This window comes from Pantherophis guttatus, chromosome 3, assembly GCF_059756535.1.
Source record: "Pantherophis guttatus breed Tessera chromosome 3, ASM5975653v1, whole genome shotgun sequence".
NCBI lineage: Eukaryota > Metazoa > Chordata > Lepidosauria > Squamata > Colubridae > Pantherophis > Pantherophis guttatus.
In genome coordinates this window covers 131240069-131258636 of record NC_142065.1, presented here as the reverse complement: position 1 = coordinate 131258636, position 18568 = coordinate 131240069, and the positions used below count along the sequence as shown (strand labels likewise).

The 18568-nt window shown below is 37.3% G+C and overlaps 1 protein-coding gene across 3 annotated transcripts in view; it reads right to left on the bottom strand.

The window, feature by feature from the left end:
• Positions 1–18568, bottom strand: part of FBXL7 (F-box and leucine rich repeat protein 7) — a 161299-nt gene that overhangs the window by 105611 nt on the left and 37120 nt on the right. For all 3 annotated transcript variants that reach the window (XM_034411898.3, XM_060691123.2, XM_034411902.3), the window contains exon 2: positions 11354–11443. In XM_034411898.3, the coding sequence (XP_034267789.1) occupies positions 11354–11443 (90 nt within the window). The remainder of the gene's footprint in view (positions 1–11353; positions 11444–18568) is intronic.

Genomic DNA, 18568 nt, shown 5'->3' with positions numbered 1-18568 from the left:
GTGATGTGATCTGGGAGCATTTCACCCCGACCTGACCATATCCTCTGGAGATCTTCTTGCACTGCTCATCGTTACTACAACAATCAGATCTTCTCTACCTCCGGTTCTATCAAGATTCATTGTTTAAACAACAAGTATCAAGAGTGGTGGAAATATACAATACAGACCTTTCCCTTCTATTTGGGTGCACTGCAAAATTTGACTGGTATCCTTAAATTCTTTAGTCTTTTGAAATGTTTAGCCTTCTTAAGACTTTAATCCTTTGAAATTCTCAGCCAAGAATTTATTGGACTGACTAAATTCCAGTGGGTCACCGATCCTTCCTGGGCATGAAACAGCTCAAAGAGCAGGTGGCAGTCATAGCTTGCAATATTCTCCCTCCGGAGGAAAGGTAGGCCCCCACTCTTTCGGAAGTATCTGAAAACCTGACTCTGCTGAATCCCTGAGGGCTTTCAAAGAAGAACACAACTTTTGGGTTGGTTAGAGCCAGGGGTGAAATGCTATTGGTTAGGTCTGGTTCGCCCGAACCAGTAGTAAAAAAGGCTACTGGTTTGCCGAACCGGTTGTAAAAAATGTAAAAAAAAAAGTTGAGTGACGTGCGATCGTCGGAATTTTTTAAAATTACGTTTTTAGCATTTTTTTTTACTACCGGTTCTCTGGAACCGGTAGTTAAAAATGCTTTAAAAAGTTTTTTAAAAAGTTCCGGAGATCGTGCGTCACTCACCTGATCGTTGGAATTTATTTTTTTACTTTTTAGGCATTTTGGTAAAAAATGCTTTAAAAAAGTAAAAAGTAAAAAAAAAAAAAAAAAAAAAGGCTCCGACGATCACAGCTGTGACGCACGATTGTCAGGTTTTTTTTTTTTTACCTTTTTTAAAGCATTTCTTTACAACCTATTTGGCGAAGATCGCGCACCACAGCTGATCCCCCCGTGCGCTGTTCTACTTACCCCATGCCTCCTTTTGGTGTGCACTGTGCACGCATCTTACATCTGGTGCATGGTGCGCATGCGTGTGAGCAGCGCACATTTGGCACGCAGTACGCATGCGCAGCCAGCAAACTGGTAGTAAACCAGTTCAGATTTCACCACTGGTTAGAGCCTTAAAGGCCCTTTTCCTCTAATCATTCTATTCTGATTGCAACTGCTTCCTATTGGGATGTAATATTTATATGGTTTTTACGTTTTTAATTGTACTTAAAAGTTGCTCTGTGAATGAGATGAACAGTTCTTTTTAAAAATGAGGGAGGAAGAGAGAGAGGGAGGCAGAGAGAGCATGTGTAATTTATCTAAATATCTGCTTATTTCAGATCCTGGAGAGAAGGAGACATAAATAAGGATGTTAGCAAACACCTTGATTTCACTTCTTATTGTACATTGGGACTCTAGTTTAAGTGACTTGGTTAGGGTTAGTATGATCAAGAATAAATTTGGTGATGCAAATAGTGTCAAAGAAATGATGTGCAAACATGTTTTTAGAAACCTCAATTCCACATTCCAGACATTTCCTGAAATCTGGCTTCTGTCCTTACCACAAACTAATTATAACCTCTTCTTACTTGCTTTTCAGAAAGTATTTCTGAAAAAAAAAAATCTCAACGGAAAATCACCACAAGCCTGAGCAACATGGACATCCTGCCTCAGCACAGAGGCCTGGTTCTCTCATCAGCCAGTTTCTTGTTGCAGGTTTAAAGCATGGATAATATTTTAGAGGTTTGGGATGCCTAATATATCCTTTGGTCCATCAGGTATTAAGTTCAAGATACACATCATAACTCAGCGATTTCAAAACCATACTAAAGGCAGAAAGAAATATTGACCACACACCAGGCAGATGTGCCAGTGATGCAGCTCCAAGAGTCAGTAAGTAGCCAATTTAACTGGAGACATATATCTCTCAATTCAGTAGCTGAACAGCCAGATCACCTCATCCATATGAAAGAGTCTCTGCTTCCCTGATCAGCTGAAAGAAACAGGCAATCTGGTGCTCTATCTATGTTTTGGAGTTCTTTGACTGTGGCCAAATTGTCTGCGGCTGATGAGAGATGGTCCAAATATCTGCAGGGCATCAGGATATCTACACCTGAGCAAAACTTTCCAGGGATTTCTGTGATACAATAGGTTGTTACAGAACATTGGCTGTTAAAGCACAGTTAAAATAATAAAAAAAGGGAGGATGGAAGCAAACAGCTCCCCCCACCCCCACCCCCATTTATGTAACTATGATGCACTCCAGCCTTCTGTGCTTCTGCTGGCCATTTCAGATTGCTCCTAAAGCATCCTGCACCTACACGTTGAGAGCCAAATATGAGTTCACACATCTCTCTAAGCCTTCATGTGGTTTGTTTTGCCTTGGCTTAACAATCTGCCACTTTTAGGTTGCAAACCATGGTTCATAATATATACAGCCCTAACCAGTTGAGGCTAAAAATTTATTTATTTTTTAAAATAGTTTTTATTGAACAATTTCCAAGTTTAAAAACCACAAGTAAGAAAGAAAAAAGAAAAAAAAGGAAAAAATACAAATACAAACAAATAAAAAACACAATTAAAATAACAATTAAAACATGTCTTCGTGTACAAGTCGAGGTGGTTCATAAATCACTTTGAGCCATATTATTGTTAATCATGTTTTATTAGGTTAACCACAACTGACACATACTGTATTATCCCACAAGCTTGAGTTTGCAAGATCTAATAGTAAGATTCACACAGTGCACTAAGAGAAGCCTATATAAAACTTTAAGTGGTTTAGCATGACTTGAAAATCTGCTATTAAGTGAAAGATAAAGCCAGATGCCTATAAATGTATACACACTTATGTATACAAAGCTCTAGAACCCCTGCATTTAAAGTATTCCAAGGTGATAGACCAGATGTTGTATGATGCTGAGATCCAAGGGTGGGATGAGAAGGTTGTTTCCCAATTCAATATAGACCAAAACAACTTCATAGGGAAGATCTGGGAACTCTCCCAGGGCATTCCTGCTCCTTATCTAAGGATGAAGATAGGGTTAACTTCTAGGCTGTCAGAGGCCATGCTGTGGCACTTTACAAAACTAGAAAGTCAGGTAGAAAGTTATCTTGCCAAACTTTATTTTCTCTATTACACACCCGAGAATCAATAAACAAACCTTTGTAACCTACATATGTATTCCCAACCACTCTATATACAGTTGTTAGAACAGAGGAAATGTTAGAGAGTTTTTGAAAGGGATGCCAATAAAAATGCTACTATAATAAAAAGCTTAAGGTTTCCCCTGTCCAATTGTGTTCAACTCTAGGAGGCAGTGCTCATCTTGTTTCTTACCCAAGGGAGACAATGTTATCCAAAGACATTTCAGTGGTATTGTGGCCAGCATGACTATGTGCCAATGTGCACAGAATGCTGTTACCTTCCCACCGAAGTGGTACCTATTTATCTACTTGCATTTGCTTGCTTTGAAACTGCTAGGTTGGCAGGAGCTGCGTCAAGTAACAGGAGATCACCCCGTTGCGTGGCATTCAAGTCTTGAATCTGGGCTGAAATGCTCAGCATCTTTAACTGCTGAGCGATCACACACACACATACCCGACACCACTACTACAGTAGAGACATTCAAATTTTCATCTTGGTTGCATTACTATAAAAACATAGAAGCCTCTCCCAGTATCTGGTTAATATCACCAGTGACCCACTGAGAAAAGCTTTTAGACCAGGCTTTTGGCATACTTTGAAGGAAAATTTTGTAAGCTTCCTGTCAAATAGCATCTCTCTGGTACGAGTCAAGAGGAAAATAATTTTCACTACATCCTTCACAGTCCTGTTTCGGTTGAGATTAAGGCAAATCTATTTATAGGTGAATTCAAGGGCTCAACCCTCAAATTGTTGAATTATCTTCTTGTTGATGTGTTTCCAACTGATAGTAATCAGGCTGCCACTTTTACTTTGATGTCACTTAAGCGCAAAAAGAATTTTTAAAGTTTTTAATCATAGCCCTAATTTAACTTTGTATCCAACACTATTTTTTGTTATTCACTTAATTTTATTTACGCGCCTTTCGCCGTGCCCTCAAGACGTTACTGTTCCAACAAGCTGGGCTGGCCTAAACATGAATTTTAATGATTGTCTTAGTTTTTTTTAATAATATTGGGGCCAAATTATTTAATATATTTTAAATTGTTTTTAAATTTTATGCATATGTGTGTTTTATTGCTGGCTGTGCACCACCCTGAGTCCCTCGGGAGAAGGGCGGTATAAAAATTTAAATAAAAAATAATAAATAAATAAATTATTATTCTGTTGTATTGTATTATATGTTATGTTACATGGTTATGACCTATGATTACAATAATAAAACTTAATCCTTGACTTACAACCATTCATTTAGTGACTGTTCAAAGTTACAATGGCGCTGAAAAAAGTGATTTATGAACATTTTTCACACAACTGTTGCAGCATCCCCATGGTCATGTGATCAAAATTCAGACCCTTGGCAACTGGCTCATGTTTATGACAGTTGCAGTTTCCTGGATTCATGTGATCAGCTTTTGCGACCTTCTGATCAGCACAGTCAATGGGAAAGGCAGATTCACTTAACAGTAGTGTTACTAACTTAACAACTGCCGTGAATCACTTAACAAGAGTGGGAAGACAGGTCATAAAATGGAACAAAACTCACCAACTATCTTGCTTAGCAGCAGAAATTTTGAGTTCAATTGCGGTCGTAAGTCAAAGACTACCTGTATTTACACTCAGTCCTTGATATTCTAGAATTCTGTTTCCATAGATTCATTTATAGACTTCTATAAAAGTGCAACCCATTAATCTTCAAATATAGTCTTAATCCAGCTATACACAGTCATGTACAGTAGAGAATAATGTCTGAGAGCCTTCCTGTGCAGTGCCAACATGGGCTACACTAAGGGAAACTGTGTTCTTGTTCATGTGGTGTTTATTAACTCTCCATGGTCATCTGATACTAGATCATGTGTTCTTACTAGGAACAATGTTTCAATAATTGTGGTTTCCATTTCCACAGAGGTTTTTAAGAATGAAACTACCACAGATAATGAGGATTGAGTGTACTCATACAGCTAATAAATGACAATACCATTTTTCCCACTTGAAGGAACTGTACTGTTATGGACTTCTGCTGTATGACCAAAGTATTTCTCTTTGGAAGAAATTTCTAACATTATTTGAACTGTTTAGTTATTGACAGAGACAATATTTTCTTTCATGGCTCTGTTTTGTCCAGTTGATGATGCTTCCTTGCAGATAATATTTTAGTTGTTCTTGTTTATAAGTTGCATTAATTTTGGCAGTTTTATTTATTTCTTTTTCTTTTTATAGGATTAATTCACTTTGAAGACAAGACCATTCTTGCATATAAAGAAATAATTCAAATAAAATGTATTTTAAATACACGATTTGGCTGTAGATATTTATGAAATTCTCCAAGGGATTTGGAGTCCTGAATTACCTGATCTCACTTATTTTTACATTATTTATTAATCAAACTTATATAGTCATCCTTCTCATGATACATGGCCTGGGTGGCATAAAATAGTACATTTAATAAATTCTCATTTATATATCCTGTCAATCAGAAAATATCACATTATCTTTCCCTTTGGGAAAAAAACCTCTTGGATAAATTTGATGACTATTGAAAGCTTAGTTTCCTTTTTCAAAGATTTATAAAATCACATGAACTTGTAATATATTGATAATTACAGGGGGGTTTCCCCCTTTTTTTCTTGTGTTGTTTTTCCTTTTTTCCTTTTTTATTTCTTGTGTTGTTATTTTCCCTTTTTTCTCCACATGTGCTGAATTGTTCATTTTTATTTTATGTTTTCTTGAAAATGAAGTAATAAAGCATAGCTATCTGACATTCTTCATGGTTTTAACAATATTTCTTTCACTAACAACCAAAAGAGAAGGGGGAAAAGATAAAAAAAATTAAGATGGAGAAGGGAGTGGCTGCATTGGGATAAGAAGAACAAATACACAGTAAATTAAAGCAGAGAAGAGATAATTAGAGAGGAAAAGAGTGAAACAAAGAGAAACATTGCTGAGGGATGTAGAAAAGGGCAGAAAATCTATGGTATGAAAACAGCAGCTCCTCACCTACCCAGCAAAGACTAATTTGATTTTCAAAGGAAAGAAGAGATGCCTCCAGTTATTTGTAGTATTCCTTTGTGTTCAACAGCTCTTCTGCTCTTATTAGGGAATGTAAAACAGCTCTCCTTAAATCATAGATAATTGTTGAGGGAGGGGGGACACTCATTTTTTCTTTCAGGAAATAGAATAATTTAATAATTTGGCAACATCCTTATTCTTCCAGATTATATACACACACACACACACAGACACACACGTGTGTGTGTGTGTCTGTGTGTCTCTGTGTGTGTATATACAATGTATGTATATGTATGTGTGTGTATAATTATATAATTTTATCAATACTTCTATACAGTTAAACATTAAAAGATGGGCAGCTATAGAAATAAATAAGTACATACATACATATATACATACATACTCAGTGCAGGTTATCAGTTAAGTGAATTTGAGAACAGTTCTTAAATAATGGTTTATTTAATGTTGACAAGGGCATTCCCCCCCCACTCCCTAAATTTACTACTTAGTGAATGTGGCATTTACATATTAGGTGCACATAGGAATTAGCCTATGGGAGGAAATATTTCAGGATTTTCACAGTAGAGTCACAGCACCTCTGTCTGAAACACTCTTGCCTTATTTGAGTAATGCTCTGACATTTTTATGGCTAAAATGTGCTTTACTGTTTAGTTGTTTATATCTTACATATAACAAGACTTGACTAAATAATGACAAAAATAATAAATTCTCAATAACACTAGAGAGTCAAAGAAGTGGAATGAAAAAGCTATTAACCGATAAAAGAGACAGTAAATGAAATCTCAGCTTTGAAAAAGAAATAAGCATAAGAAAGTGATTCAGAATAACCCTACTTGGATATAAGAGAGAACAAACTGAAAATCTGGTAGACTTTCAAGAGTCTGTTATTATGCCCTACAACAATAAAATAGAATGCCAAAAGCATTTATTGTGTCTAATTCCTGATCTGGCCTACCTTGAAGGACTAACAGTAAGAGATTATTTTGATTAAATAATTATTTACAGGTTTCATTGAAATTGGTAATATGTTAACACCAATTTGCCAAACAAGTTAACAAAATATTTCCACCAGTTTGCTTGTTAAAGAAATGAAGTCAAGAGTAAAGTTATAATGACTTGAACATTCTATTTTTGTAATTAGAAGAGAATACATTAACTCTATATTTCCTGGTGGTTCAATGTGAGAAGGAAAAAAATAGGACTGACTATAAATAACAATCGCATATTATTGTACAATTTCTTACAGACTCTTGTCGTATTGGGACCGATTCAATAGCCTGTCCACATTCCTTACCATGTCTGTCCTGTATTAACTACAGAAGGAATGCACGCTGATTATTACAATGATACCATATATTATGATATCCACATAAACAATTCAGCATAACATGAATAAGGTTTTTGTCCTAAGCCAACACAGGTTATCTTAAACATTTTTTTAAAAAAGAGTAGGAACAGAAAGCAGTTTCTAAAACTTGTTTATTATATAGCAGGATTTATCATGCTTAGATTTTGGGTCCAAAATATCTAGAAACTTATCAGGCTGAACCAGGGGTGAGTAGGTAGTGATGGCAGCGGGCAGTTCGGAGAACCAGTAGCAAAAAACCCTGCCCCCATGCCCAGCTGAGCCACGCGATCATCAGAGCCTTTTTTTTCTTTTAAATGGCTCTGACCAGCCAAACTCTGACGATCCCAGCTGAGTTGCCTGCTAATTGGAAGCAAAAATCCCTCCCCCTCCCCCCCTCAGCTTGCTTACCTTAGCTGCTGGTCGCAACGCCTTGCTGTAATCCCTGCAATCCATTGCATCAGCAAGCAACTGAATCTCCCTGCCTGCAATCAAGCAGGCAGGGAGTTGTGGACTTCAACTCCCAAAGCTGGCTGAGGAATTCTAGGAGTTGAAGTCTACAAGTCTTAAAGTTGCCAAGGTTGGAGACCCCTGTTCTATTGGGTAAGTTTTTTTCCCCTTTAAAAAAATAGTTAATTGGGTTTTTTTTAGTTGTTCTTTTTTTAGACCTAGCCACTTAAAGTTTAGGAAGTTTTAAATTTAGCTGCTTTTATATAAAAATAAAAATAAATTAAAATAAAATAATATGTGTGCAGCTTTCTGAGATTTAGTGTGTTTCTGTAGTGTTTCACTCTAACTACACAAACATACAAAATCTCACAAAGCTGTATGTGGGATTTTGTGTGTGTGAAATATGAAAGTTGGTTTTTTGGGCTTTTTGTGTCTGTGTGAGGTTCCTGCTTGTTGCAGGGGCCATTTTGGGTCTAGCACAGCTGCTTTTATATTGTGTTGTGTTTTATATAGTTGTGTTGTGTTGTGTTTTGTAGGTTAAAAAAGGATAAAGAAGTGACATTGACTTGGTCACGCCCACCTGACCAACAAGCCACGCCCTCCCAGTCACCTTACCACCAAGCCCCAAACCCAGTGGTGGGTTCCTTCCGGTTCGGTCCAGTTCGGTCGAACCGGTAGCGGTGACGATATGATGTCACCGAACCGGTTCTCCCCCCCCCGCCCTCCCACCCCCACCCACATTATTCTTACCTTTTATTTTGTCCCACCCCCAATCTATTGCTGTCTCCTGAGTCCCAGCTGATGACTAGAGGGAAAAAAACTGTTTAAACTCTTGCCGCGGTGCTTCAAAGGGCCGTCCTACATGTGATCAGTGTTAAAAGCAAACAAATGAGTCGGGTCGTAAGTGCGAGGACTGGTCTTAAGTGTGAGGACTGGTCGTAACTCTGACCAGCTAGCCACGCCCACCTAGTCACATGACCTCCAAGCCACATCCACAAAATAAGCCACGTCCACAGAACCGGTAGTAAAAAAATTTAGAACCCACCCCTGGCCCCGTCCACTAATTAAGCCACGCCCACAGAACCGGTAGCAAAAAAATTTAGATTTCACCCCTGGGCTGAACCCAATGGCAGGGTCAAATGCATCGTCAGTTTGGAGCTACTATGCTCCCACAAGAGACTTAAATCCAATCCCACATGAATTCCAACTAATGATCCAGGCAAATTGGCACTAGATAACAGTCAATGGAATTCAATTTGCCTTGACCATTAGTAGATCAGATTCTTGTGTATAGGTAGCATGGAATAAACTTGCAGTACTTTTAACCTCTATTCTGGCTTCTGGTTTCAGGTGCCTGATAATATCTTCTCCATTAATTTCAATAATTTGGATGCTAGGGAGAAAACAAGATATTGATATAATTTAAAGAGAGAGTGGGGCGGAGAGAGAGAGAGAAAGAACAAGATATTGTAAGAGTTTAAAGTCCTTTCCTGATCTCTTGGAAAGCAGTTTCATATATGATACAGTAACTATTAAAGCTTCTTTTAACTACAAAAGTGTCCTTTTCATTCTTTATCTTTTTAAATATTTGGGGCACTTTTCTTATCCCAGAAAGGAAACTCTTTGCAGTAAATTTTGCTTAATGACTTTTTAGTGTTATGATTAATAGGCGAAATATAGGCAGAATAAAATTGTACTGAAAAGGGATACATTTGGGGTTCCAGAGAAAAGAAGTGGAGAAAGTTCCACAATTAGCCCCTTTTTAAACTCTTCAGTTTTTGAGTTTATTTTAACACATCTGGAAAAAAACAACAACTGAGGTTCCAGCTGAAACTCTCGGAGCAGACTTTTTGAGATTACTCATTGGCAAAATACATATTTTTACCTTCCAGAGAGAACATACTATTTCTCACTGTAAATCAAAAGAACTCCATAATTTCTCACAATGGCCTTGATCATTCAGGATGAATTACACATGTATTTTTATAAGACTTTTCAATAGAAACTTTTCACACATTCAGAAAAGTAAAGAAACAATAATGATGAGGAATCACAGAAAACTCTCTTTCCTACTGTATTAGGAAGTTCCCCACCAGGGAACTCCATAAATCTAAGGCCTACAGCTTTGAAAGTTATAGAGGAAAATATATTTCCTCTCATACTTTCTACAGTATGAAAGGAAAAATTAAGAAAAAAGCAAATAACAATGAGAGGTGCTGCATTCATTCTCATAATGAAATAGCATGCTTTGGAAAATAATTGATTATTCTCATCTAACAACCAGAGTATGTACTTTAGTTGTACTGTTAAGTATACTCAATTGTGATCAATATGTGCAGATTAATAATAATATTATGAAGTGTTTGTACAATTTTTGTATCAGTTCTTGATATCAATATATCTGGATATATTATGTCTGAAAAACTTACACAATTGTAAGTTATCTGTTTGCATCTTTTCTTAAAGTAACTTCTTCCCATCATCTCATAACCACACTCTCTACTCCTCCACTTAAGCTTAAAGTTTTCCAAATTTCGTCCCAACTCTAAAGCACTTCATCCATGTGTTTTCCAACAACCCATTATTCTAGTTTTATGTACATTAATTCACTTGGCATACACTTCTAAGAAGCAAGAAAACGTTATCTATAGATCAACTTCCAGAATAGCGCCATTTTTATCCTTAGAACTATAGTTAGCTAGGTGCCACTGAGTCTGGGTGAATCCTCATTATTTTGTCTTTTTTCTAGGAATAAATGACAGCTCTTCCAAGGGCAATCCTGAAAGAATCTTTTATTGTTTAAACGTAAGATGTAGCAAGAAAACTGTACCACACTAATACAGAGTTAAAGGGAGTCCTTGGGCTTCAACCACTTGGTCAGCGACCATTCTAATTTGCTGCAATGCTGAACAAGGGGTACTTATGGCTGGTCCTCAAAGTTCCGGGTGTAACACCTTCCCTGTGGTCACCTGATCACTATTTCCAACATTTCCTGCTGGCTTCCCAAAAGGAAAGTCAATGGAGAAGCCAGCAAGAAGTCAGAGTCACATGAGGGCCTTGCTTAGTGAACTGAACTGTCCTAGCTTAATCACAGCAACTGGGACCACCATCACTAAGCAATGCATTGCACTTTACAACTACATCACTTAGTGACAGTAATTCTGGCTCCATTTGCTGTTGCAACCTGAGGACTACCTATATTTGGGAAGTATTCCTTCAATGCTCCTATTGGAGGAGTATAAGATATTAAAACATAATACATGCCGAACTAAACTTAGGAGAAGGTATGATGTTGCCTTTTGGTTCTTGTCTGATTTTGCCAGAGACAGGGATTTCTAAGAATCAATAGAAAAAGACATTAATGGTTCTAAAAATCTCCTAGGACCAAACAGAAAAAAGACATTCATTTGTGCACCTTCACTTGTGGCGGCATTCTTTTGAGTCTTGGTTGGAGTGTGATCTGTACTTGAACTCACGTCGGATGAGATGCTTGAGCTGCCTTTACCTGCAAAGAAAATATTGGAACATTAAAAAAAAAAACACCTTTATGATACTTTAGGTCACAAAGCTTTAATTATAATCTAATATCTGGTTTCCAAAATTAGATCATAAGGCCATTCTGGAAATCTAAAACAGAGAAGGAATAGGCTCTTAAGAGCCATAGCACAAAATTGTAATTGCTTTTATAAAACTTTATTAAAATTCCATGCATAAAATAAACATTAAAAAACACAACAGACAAAACATATATAGAAACATAAACCCACAAATATAAAAATAAAATAAAAAAATTATCGTCCACTTCTGCACTTCATCTTCCTCATAGATCCGTTAACCATATCTTATTCTTCTAGATTGTTGTAATCACTACATTTTCCACAATCTCAGCCACCTGTGTGACAAACTGATTTGCTGTGGAATTTCAAACCTAGCTTGTAGTACAATACAACATTTGAGCGTACGAAATTCAAGATTTTAAAAGAGTGAGATCACAAGAATCCAGATGGAAATAGCTCATTTATTAGCTCTAAAACATCATAGTGAGTTAAAGTTTTCATTGTCTTTTCTTATTTTAAACTGAAGGCAGCTAACCTGATGGGACAGGGAGTTCACAGAATGGGTGTTATAATAAAATTCTCTGTTTTAAAAAAGCAGAACATTAAAATGTTTTCCAAGAAATAGAGCTTTTGCTCCCCCTCCAAAAAAGAGTTGCCATCCTAACAGCACTGTGCAATATGGACAAGAAGGGTATGGGAAAAAATAAGAACTATGGGTTTTTTGTGAATCTCATTTCAAGTTTGAAAAACATTTCAGTTTTATGTAGGATATGTGCTTTAAGACAATATATTTCAATAACATCTGATATAGCTTTCAGAAGAGGAGTTTGCAAGTTTTTTATCTAACTCTTATATACAACATTTGTCTTTTTTTAAAAAAAAATCTGCATTTTTCTATGACAATATATTGAAGGGTTTTTGCAAACCACAAAAAAAAATCATACAGAGAGAACAGACCATTTGCAGCAGCAAGATGTCAGAACAAATCATTGTGAAAGACCGATTCTTCAGGGAAGCTGGAGATGTAAGACCTATCTCACAACTGTTTGATGAGGTCCACCTCCTCCCTTCAACCAACTACATATGTAATCAACGGGGCTGCATGAAGATCCCAACAATGACTTCATAGTGAAGTTTATCATTTATTAATTTGATTTATTTCAAACATTTCTATACCACCCAATCCCATGATCCTGGGTGGGGTACAACAATAGAAATGATAGAAAATGGCATCAAAAGTGACTGTGTCAATTACCACTTGAAAGACCCAACAACACAATATATAACAAAACAATATACAACACTTTCTTCCAATATAACCTAGGTACCAAAAGCCTTCAAAAAAAAAAAAAGCATCTTTTTAAATACTAGAAGAAAGGAGGACAGGACACCTCTGTAGATAATGTATTTCTGAGTTCAAGGATTACTTTAGAAACAGGAAAAGTATTTTCATTATCCAAGTCAGAAGGCTGTATTTGGGGAAAGAGGGTGAAAAGAGAGAGAGAGAGAGATTGGCCCGTATTGGGAGGCCTGACTGCTCAACCCCCACCTTTCATTTATTATGTAATCACCTTCCATTTATTGAAGCAATTTACATAGCCATTCATCTCACCAATAACAGAGTAACAGAGTTGGAAGGGACGTTGGAGGTACAACTCCCTGCTCAAGCAGGAAATCCTATAATATTTTATCCAATCTCTTCTGGAAAATCTCCAGTGTTGGAGCACCTACAACCTCTGGATTCTGGGCAGAGTACAAATATTAAAAGAAACAAAGACAATGGCACAGTTCATAAAAAATATTTTTAAAAACCCATATTATAATACATGCCTAGAGTTCCACTTCAAATGATTGAGACTGTAACCAAGCAACAGGGCTTGCTTAACCTCCTGGCCCTATGCCTGTCTTGATCCAAGTCTTGATCACCTTACAAAAGGCCAACAAGGTCAAGGCCATTTAGACCTTGGCAGATGGAGGGGGGAGGATAATTTTCCACAGGACAGGACAGTGACTCTGCATTGATAAGTGTAAGAAATTCTGTCGGCCAATACATTTTGTAAGAAATTCAGAAAGCAGATTAATGCTATTCAGCAATGTCTGTTACAAGCCGTGGTGATATATTTACAATGATGTCATTGCACAAATGATATGTATATGTAATGATACAATGTCTGATGCAAACACACAAATCATATCATTTGCATGATGGTGCCATTACACATCCTCATTTGCTTCCCTTGAAGTTGCCTCTGACATCAGCTACTGTATATTCCAGATCCCTTGGAAAAATGTCATCCTATTTCCTCTTGTTCTTAATCCAAATCAAAGTGACATAAGTAACATGAAACTAAGATGTAAGGTAACATAATACGATCTGTCTTCACATCAGGTCTAGTTGTAAATCTTGACTCTCCAGACACATAATCCCTCAGTCAGGAGACTATTTATTTAGCAGAAATTTCTCATATTTTTTTTTTATCATAGACAAGAATTAAGCAGACTTTAGTATACAGAAAAGTTCCCTCCCCCCTCAGACTACTATATGTTCCAGGTTTTGAATTTCATTTTTTCTTCCTGCTTTCTAAGCATCTGAGATACTTAGCCCTTCTCTTCATGCAAAGGTGATGAAGGCATCTGCTTTTTATCGATATAATTTTGCTTTTTGTTTTCTGAGACTGTTGGTTCCTGTCTTGCCAGTTTCATTCCTTACATTTAATATCCAGTTTTAGACATCATCATCATCATCACCAGCAGAAGTACCACTACGCACAAGGGAAAATGTACATAACCTTTACTGTATAGCTATAATGCTAGGATACCATTTTATATGCTGCCCAGCATATGTTTCTCATGAAACCCTCTGCTGAAAAAATACTGTAAACTATACTAAGTAAAAACATCCCACCCTTACTCTATGAGAACACCTGAAAAACAGATGGAAGCATTCTCTGAAGTCAAGACAAGGAAGAACTGTCTGGTGCCAGTCTCAGATAGATCCCTGATGCCTAATTTACACCTACTTAGAAGAAGAAGCTAAAAAAAAAGAAAAAGAGTGAGAAAGGAAGATGATTTTCCTTCTGCACTGCAGACCAAGATTTATTCTGCACAAGACTTAGAATTATATGCTCTGAAGGATTCTCTGCAATGGAAAATATAGTGTTTTGGCAGATGTATAGGTTTCTTTACAATGGCATTTTTTTTATGTTGGAAACTCACATATCCTATTTGTGAAGCGCCATCACTAAACACAATCACAGTAGTGCAGCTTGTAAGCCTGCTGGAATAGTTAAGCCATTTTAAACTTTGGCTTTATTGGTAAAAAAAATGAAGACTTTTTTAATTAGTGTGCAGAATTAAATCTCAAATATTTTTAAAACAGGAAGAATGTTTGCTTTTCAATTACTTAACTGTAGATGCAACAATTACCTTCCTGCTTGCCCTAAGCTCTTCTGTTGAGCTGGATAAAGGTAGGAATAAACAGAAGTTGACTTCTGAATGAAGGAATGAATTCAGTCTAGGTCTTGTCTGGTTCTCATGATGAACTGATCTTGTTTTTTCTTGTTTATTCTATTTCAATGTTTAATTCAATGTAATTTAGTTGTTTGCACCAAGCTTAAACTAATAGATCTTGGGCTGTTAGTAAAAAACAAAACATGGACCACACAAGTCTCACCTCAACTTACAGTAGATGAACTGTGACCTGAGATACATTTCTGCTTTAGATGATAGCATATACTATTTCACCTACTTTAAGCAGTGGCAAACCAAGCTCGCTTTGATGTCCTGATAAAAGCAATGAGATGAATAGAAAAAAAAATTTTGTAGACTTGACATAGAAACCAAAGCAGCAAACATTTTTTAAAGAGTAATTAGAATGTAATTAAGCAACTAACATCAAGCCAGGCAACCAGGAGATCACTGTCAATCTAGGGTAAGACATCAATAATTAACACTTGGAGCTAAGCAGCTGGCAGGTCCATATATTTCATGAACACCTCTGGGAATGTGGATCAACTAAAAGGCAGTTTGTGAAACTGAAAAAGATAACACTACATACTGTATATGCAATAGAAGATGGATATGTAAATATATACATCAAAGCACTGCTTTGGAATAAAGATAAGATGCTTCCTAGATCTATCATAACTTTGTGATATGGATCTAAGCACTTCAGCCCTAAAGTTCTAAAACAAATCTTCATATTCTTTGGAGTCAAACCATCAACTGGCATATCTAAAAAGAAGGGCTCTCTTTAAAGTTAGACACTGGACTTCTTCCCTAATGCAAGGGACTTGATAAGTCTTGTAGACCTGTTTCCAAAAAAGGGAGCATCTAGATATGGGCTTAAATCAGGGGTGAAATGCTCCGGGTTCGGACCGGATTGCCCAATCCGGTAGCGATGGCGGCGGGTGGTTCAGGTAGCAAAAATCCCTGCCCCCCCCATGCCCAGCTGAGCCGCGCAATCATCAGAGGCTTTTTTTTTAATTTTTAAAAGCATTTTTTCTACAACCTCTTTGGCTGAAAAAAGCAGTTTCCAACCTGATTCCTATTGCAAGTAGCATCACATTTACTGGCCCTTAGGTTTGTAAATAGCCACTTTCTACAGTCATTTAAATCATGAAGATTCATTATGGCCTATTAAGTTTCATTATCCTGTATCATAACTATACATTCTTTTCTATTGCAAATCATGAAATTAATTAATTCCAGATGATTACATATGGAAGCTCCTATAAATTGGAAGAAAACTAATTACTTGTTTCTTTCAAGCCATCAGTGCATCTTATCTAATTAATATACTTGAACTACAGTATATGTTGATACAGCATACAGGTAAATATTTTGTGGGTCAGACATCTGAGGAAACATATTTGCAAATTATTATAAATCAGTAGGTACCAATGTTTACAGCATAAATTAAAAGAAATATCTCCGCCCCTTGCCCCAGAAAATTGATTCATATTCTTAGATATTAAAAGAAAGTATTGATTGAAAGAAGTCCTGGAATTTATTTTTTTCCTATTTGTTATATAATTCATGCAAGCAACTGAGGGAAATAAGCGTTCATCTCTATGAAATCAACTTCTCCGGCACAAATATTTAGGTATTTTATCCATGCGCATCCATATATGTTCAGCTTTATGTTTACACGAAGAGCTATAGAGATAGATACAGACTTATATTTATGGCTGGAGGGCAAGGAGAGAGACCACACAGGAAGTTATTTTCTCCACTGTAAAAACAGTGCAAGACTATGATAGCTTAAACCCTCATGCATCATGAACTTTCAAAATTCAATGTCAAATTGTATGAGACCCGGCCAAAAGGAAGGGGAAAACAGTGGGCTCATTTTGCTAAGCATTCCCCTTAAAGCAGGGGTGTCAAACTGGCGGCCCACAGGCCGGATGCATCACGCACTGGCCATGCCCACACCCGGTTTAGCGAAGGGGGAAAAAAGTCATGACACGTCATGTGACGATGCTGTGACGGCACAAGTTTGACACCCCTGTCTTAAAAGATCTCCGAGGATGGCTAAAATCAGGAGTCAGGAGGACAGATGAGAAAGGAGGTTTCTACAGCAGGGAAATTGGTAAATTCTGCAGCTTCACCAGAACAAAAAGATTTTTATTATCATTTGAACTGTAAAGCAGCTGAATAAATCTACTTAGCTGTGAAAGAATGGCAGTCCTAATTTTGAACTGGTCTAGATTTTTTGTATGAAAGTACTTCAGGTTTAAAAAGATGGCCTGTTTCTCTTTTCCTACTTCCTATTTTATTAAACTTCCAACACCAGCTAACTATTTGAGAAAGAAAGATGAGTGGGATGCATGGAGCTCCATCACCCAGATAAATCTTCTTCCAAAAGTCTCCTTCCTGCTCTGTGTAGATAGTATTGCTGATTGTGCAGTTTAACTTTATCCCAAAGCTATATACAGGTAGTCCTCAAGTTACGACCACAGTTGAGCCCAAAATTTATGTTGCTAGGTGAAACATTTGTTAAGTGAGTTTTCCACATTTTACAACTTTTCTTACCACAGTTGTTAAATCAATCATTGCAGTCGTTAAGTTAGTAACATGGTTGTTACATGAATCTGGCTTTCCCACTGACTTTGCTTATCAGAAGTTTGCAAAAACTGATTACATGACCCCAGGACATTGCAACCGTCACAAATATGAACCAGTTACCAAGCATCTAATTTTTGATCATTGTGACCATAGAGATGCAAAGGTCATAAGGGTGAAAAACATTCATGTCACTTTTTTTCAGTGCCATTGTAACTTTGAACTGTCACTAAATTAACTGTTGTTAAGTCAAGGACTACCTGTATATAAAAAGCTACTGACAGGCAGATTTTCAACTCTGTGAAAACCTAAAAGAAAACCAACCACATGTAATGCAAGTGCAATGGCATCATGCATATGGATGTGCCAATCATAGCATCCTTGTGTGGCAAACCTAATCTATTGTGTAAAGTTAATATTTGTTCACCTTGATCAGTGGGCACTTAATGATCTGTCAATATCACAACAGCTTCTTAGTAATATGCCAGAGACCTAGGAGTTCAGAGATACAATGGTTATCACTCAATAAGCATATAATATGAAGACTTGTACAAGTCACTGATTCACTACTGTGTTTCCCCAAAAACAAGACCTGGTCTTATTTTCTTTTGGGCTTCAAAATAAGCACTAGGGCTTATTTTTGGGGGATGTCTTATTTTTCCCCATGTACTTTAAGAGTACATGGGAGGCCCACTTCTTCTGCTTGCTTGCGTGGCTGCAATGGAGGAGGCCGAGCAATGTGCTGGTGCCATGGCTGCACGGGGAGGCAGTGGGATGGACCTGCCCCAAATGCCCTGCACTGGCTTATCTTAGGGCCCGCGCAGCCAGGCCATCCATGCCCCAACACCTGCCTCACCTCGTGGCACCAGCACATCACTTGGCCTCCTGCTCTGTTGTGGCCATGCGAGCAAGCAGAAGAAGTGGGCCAGCAGCCATGAAAGGTTCTGCTGGATGGGGCTGGTGGAGTTGCCGCCGCAAGGTGAGGCAGGCGTTGGGGCATGGATGACCTT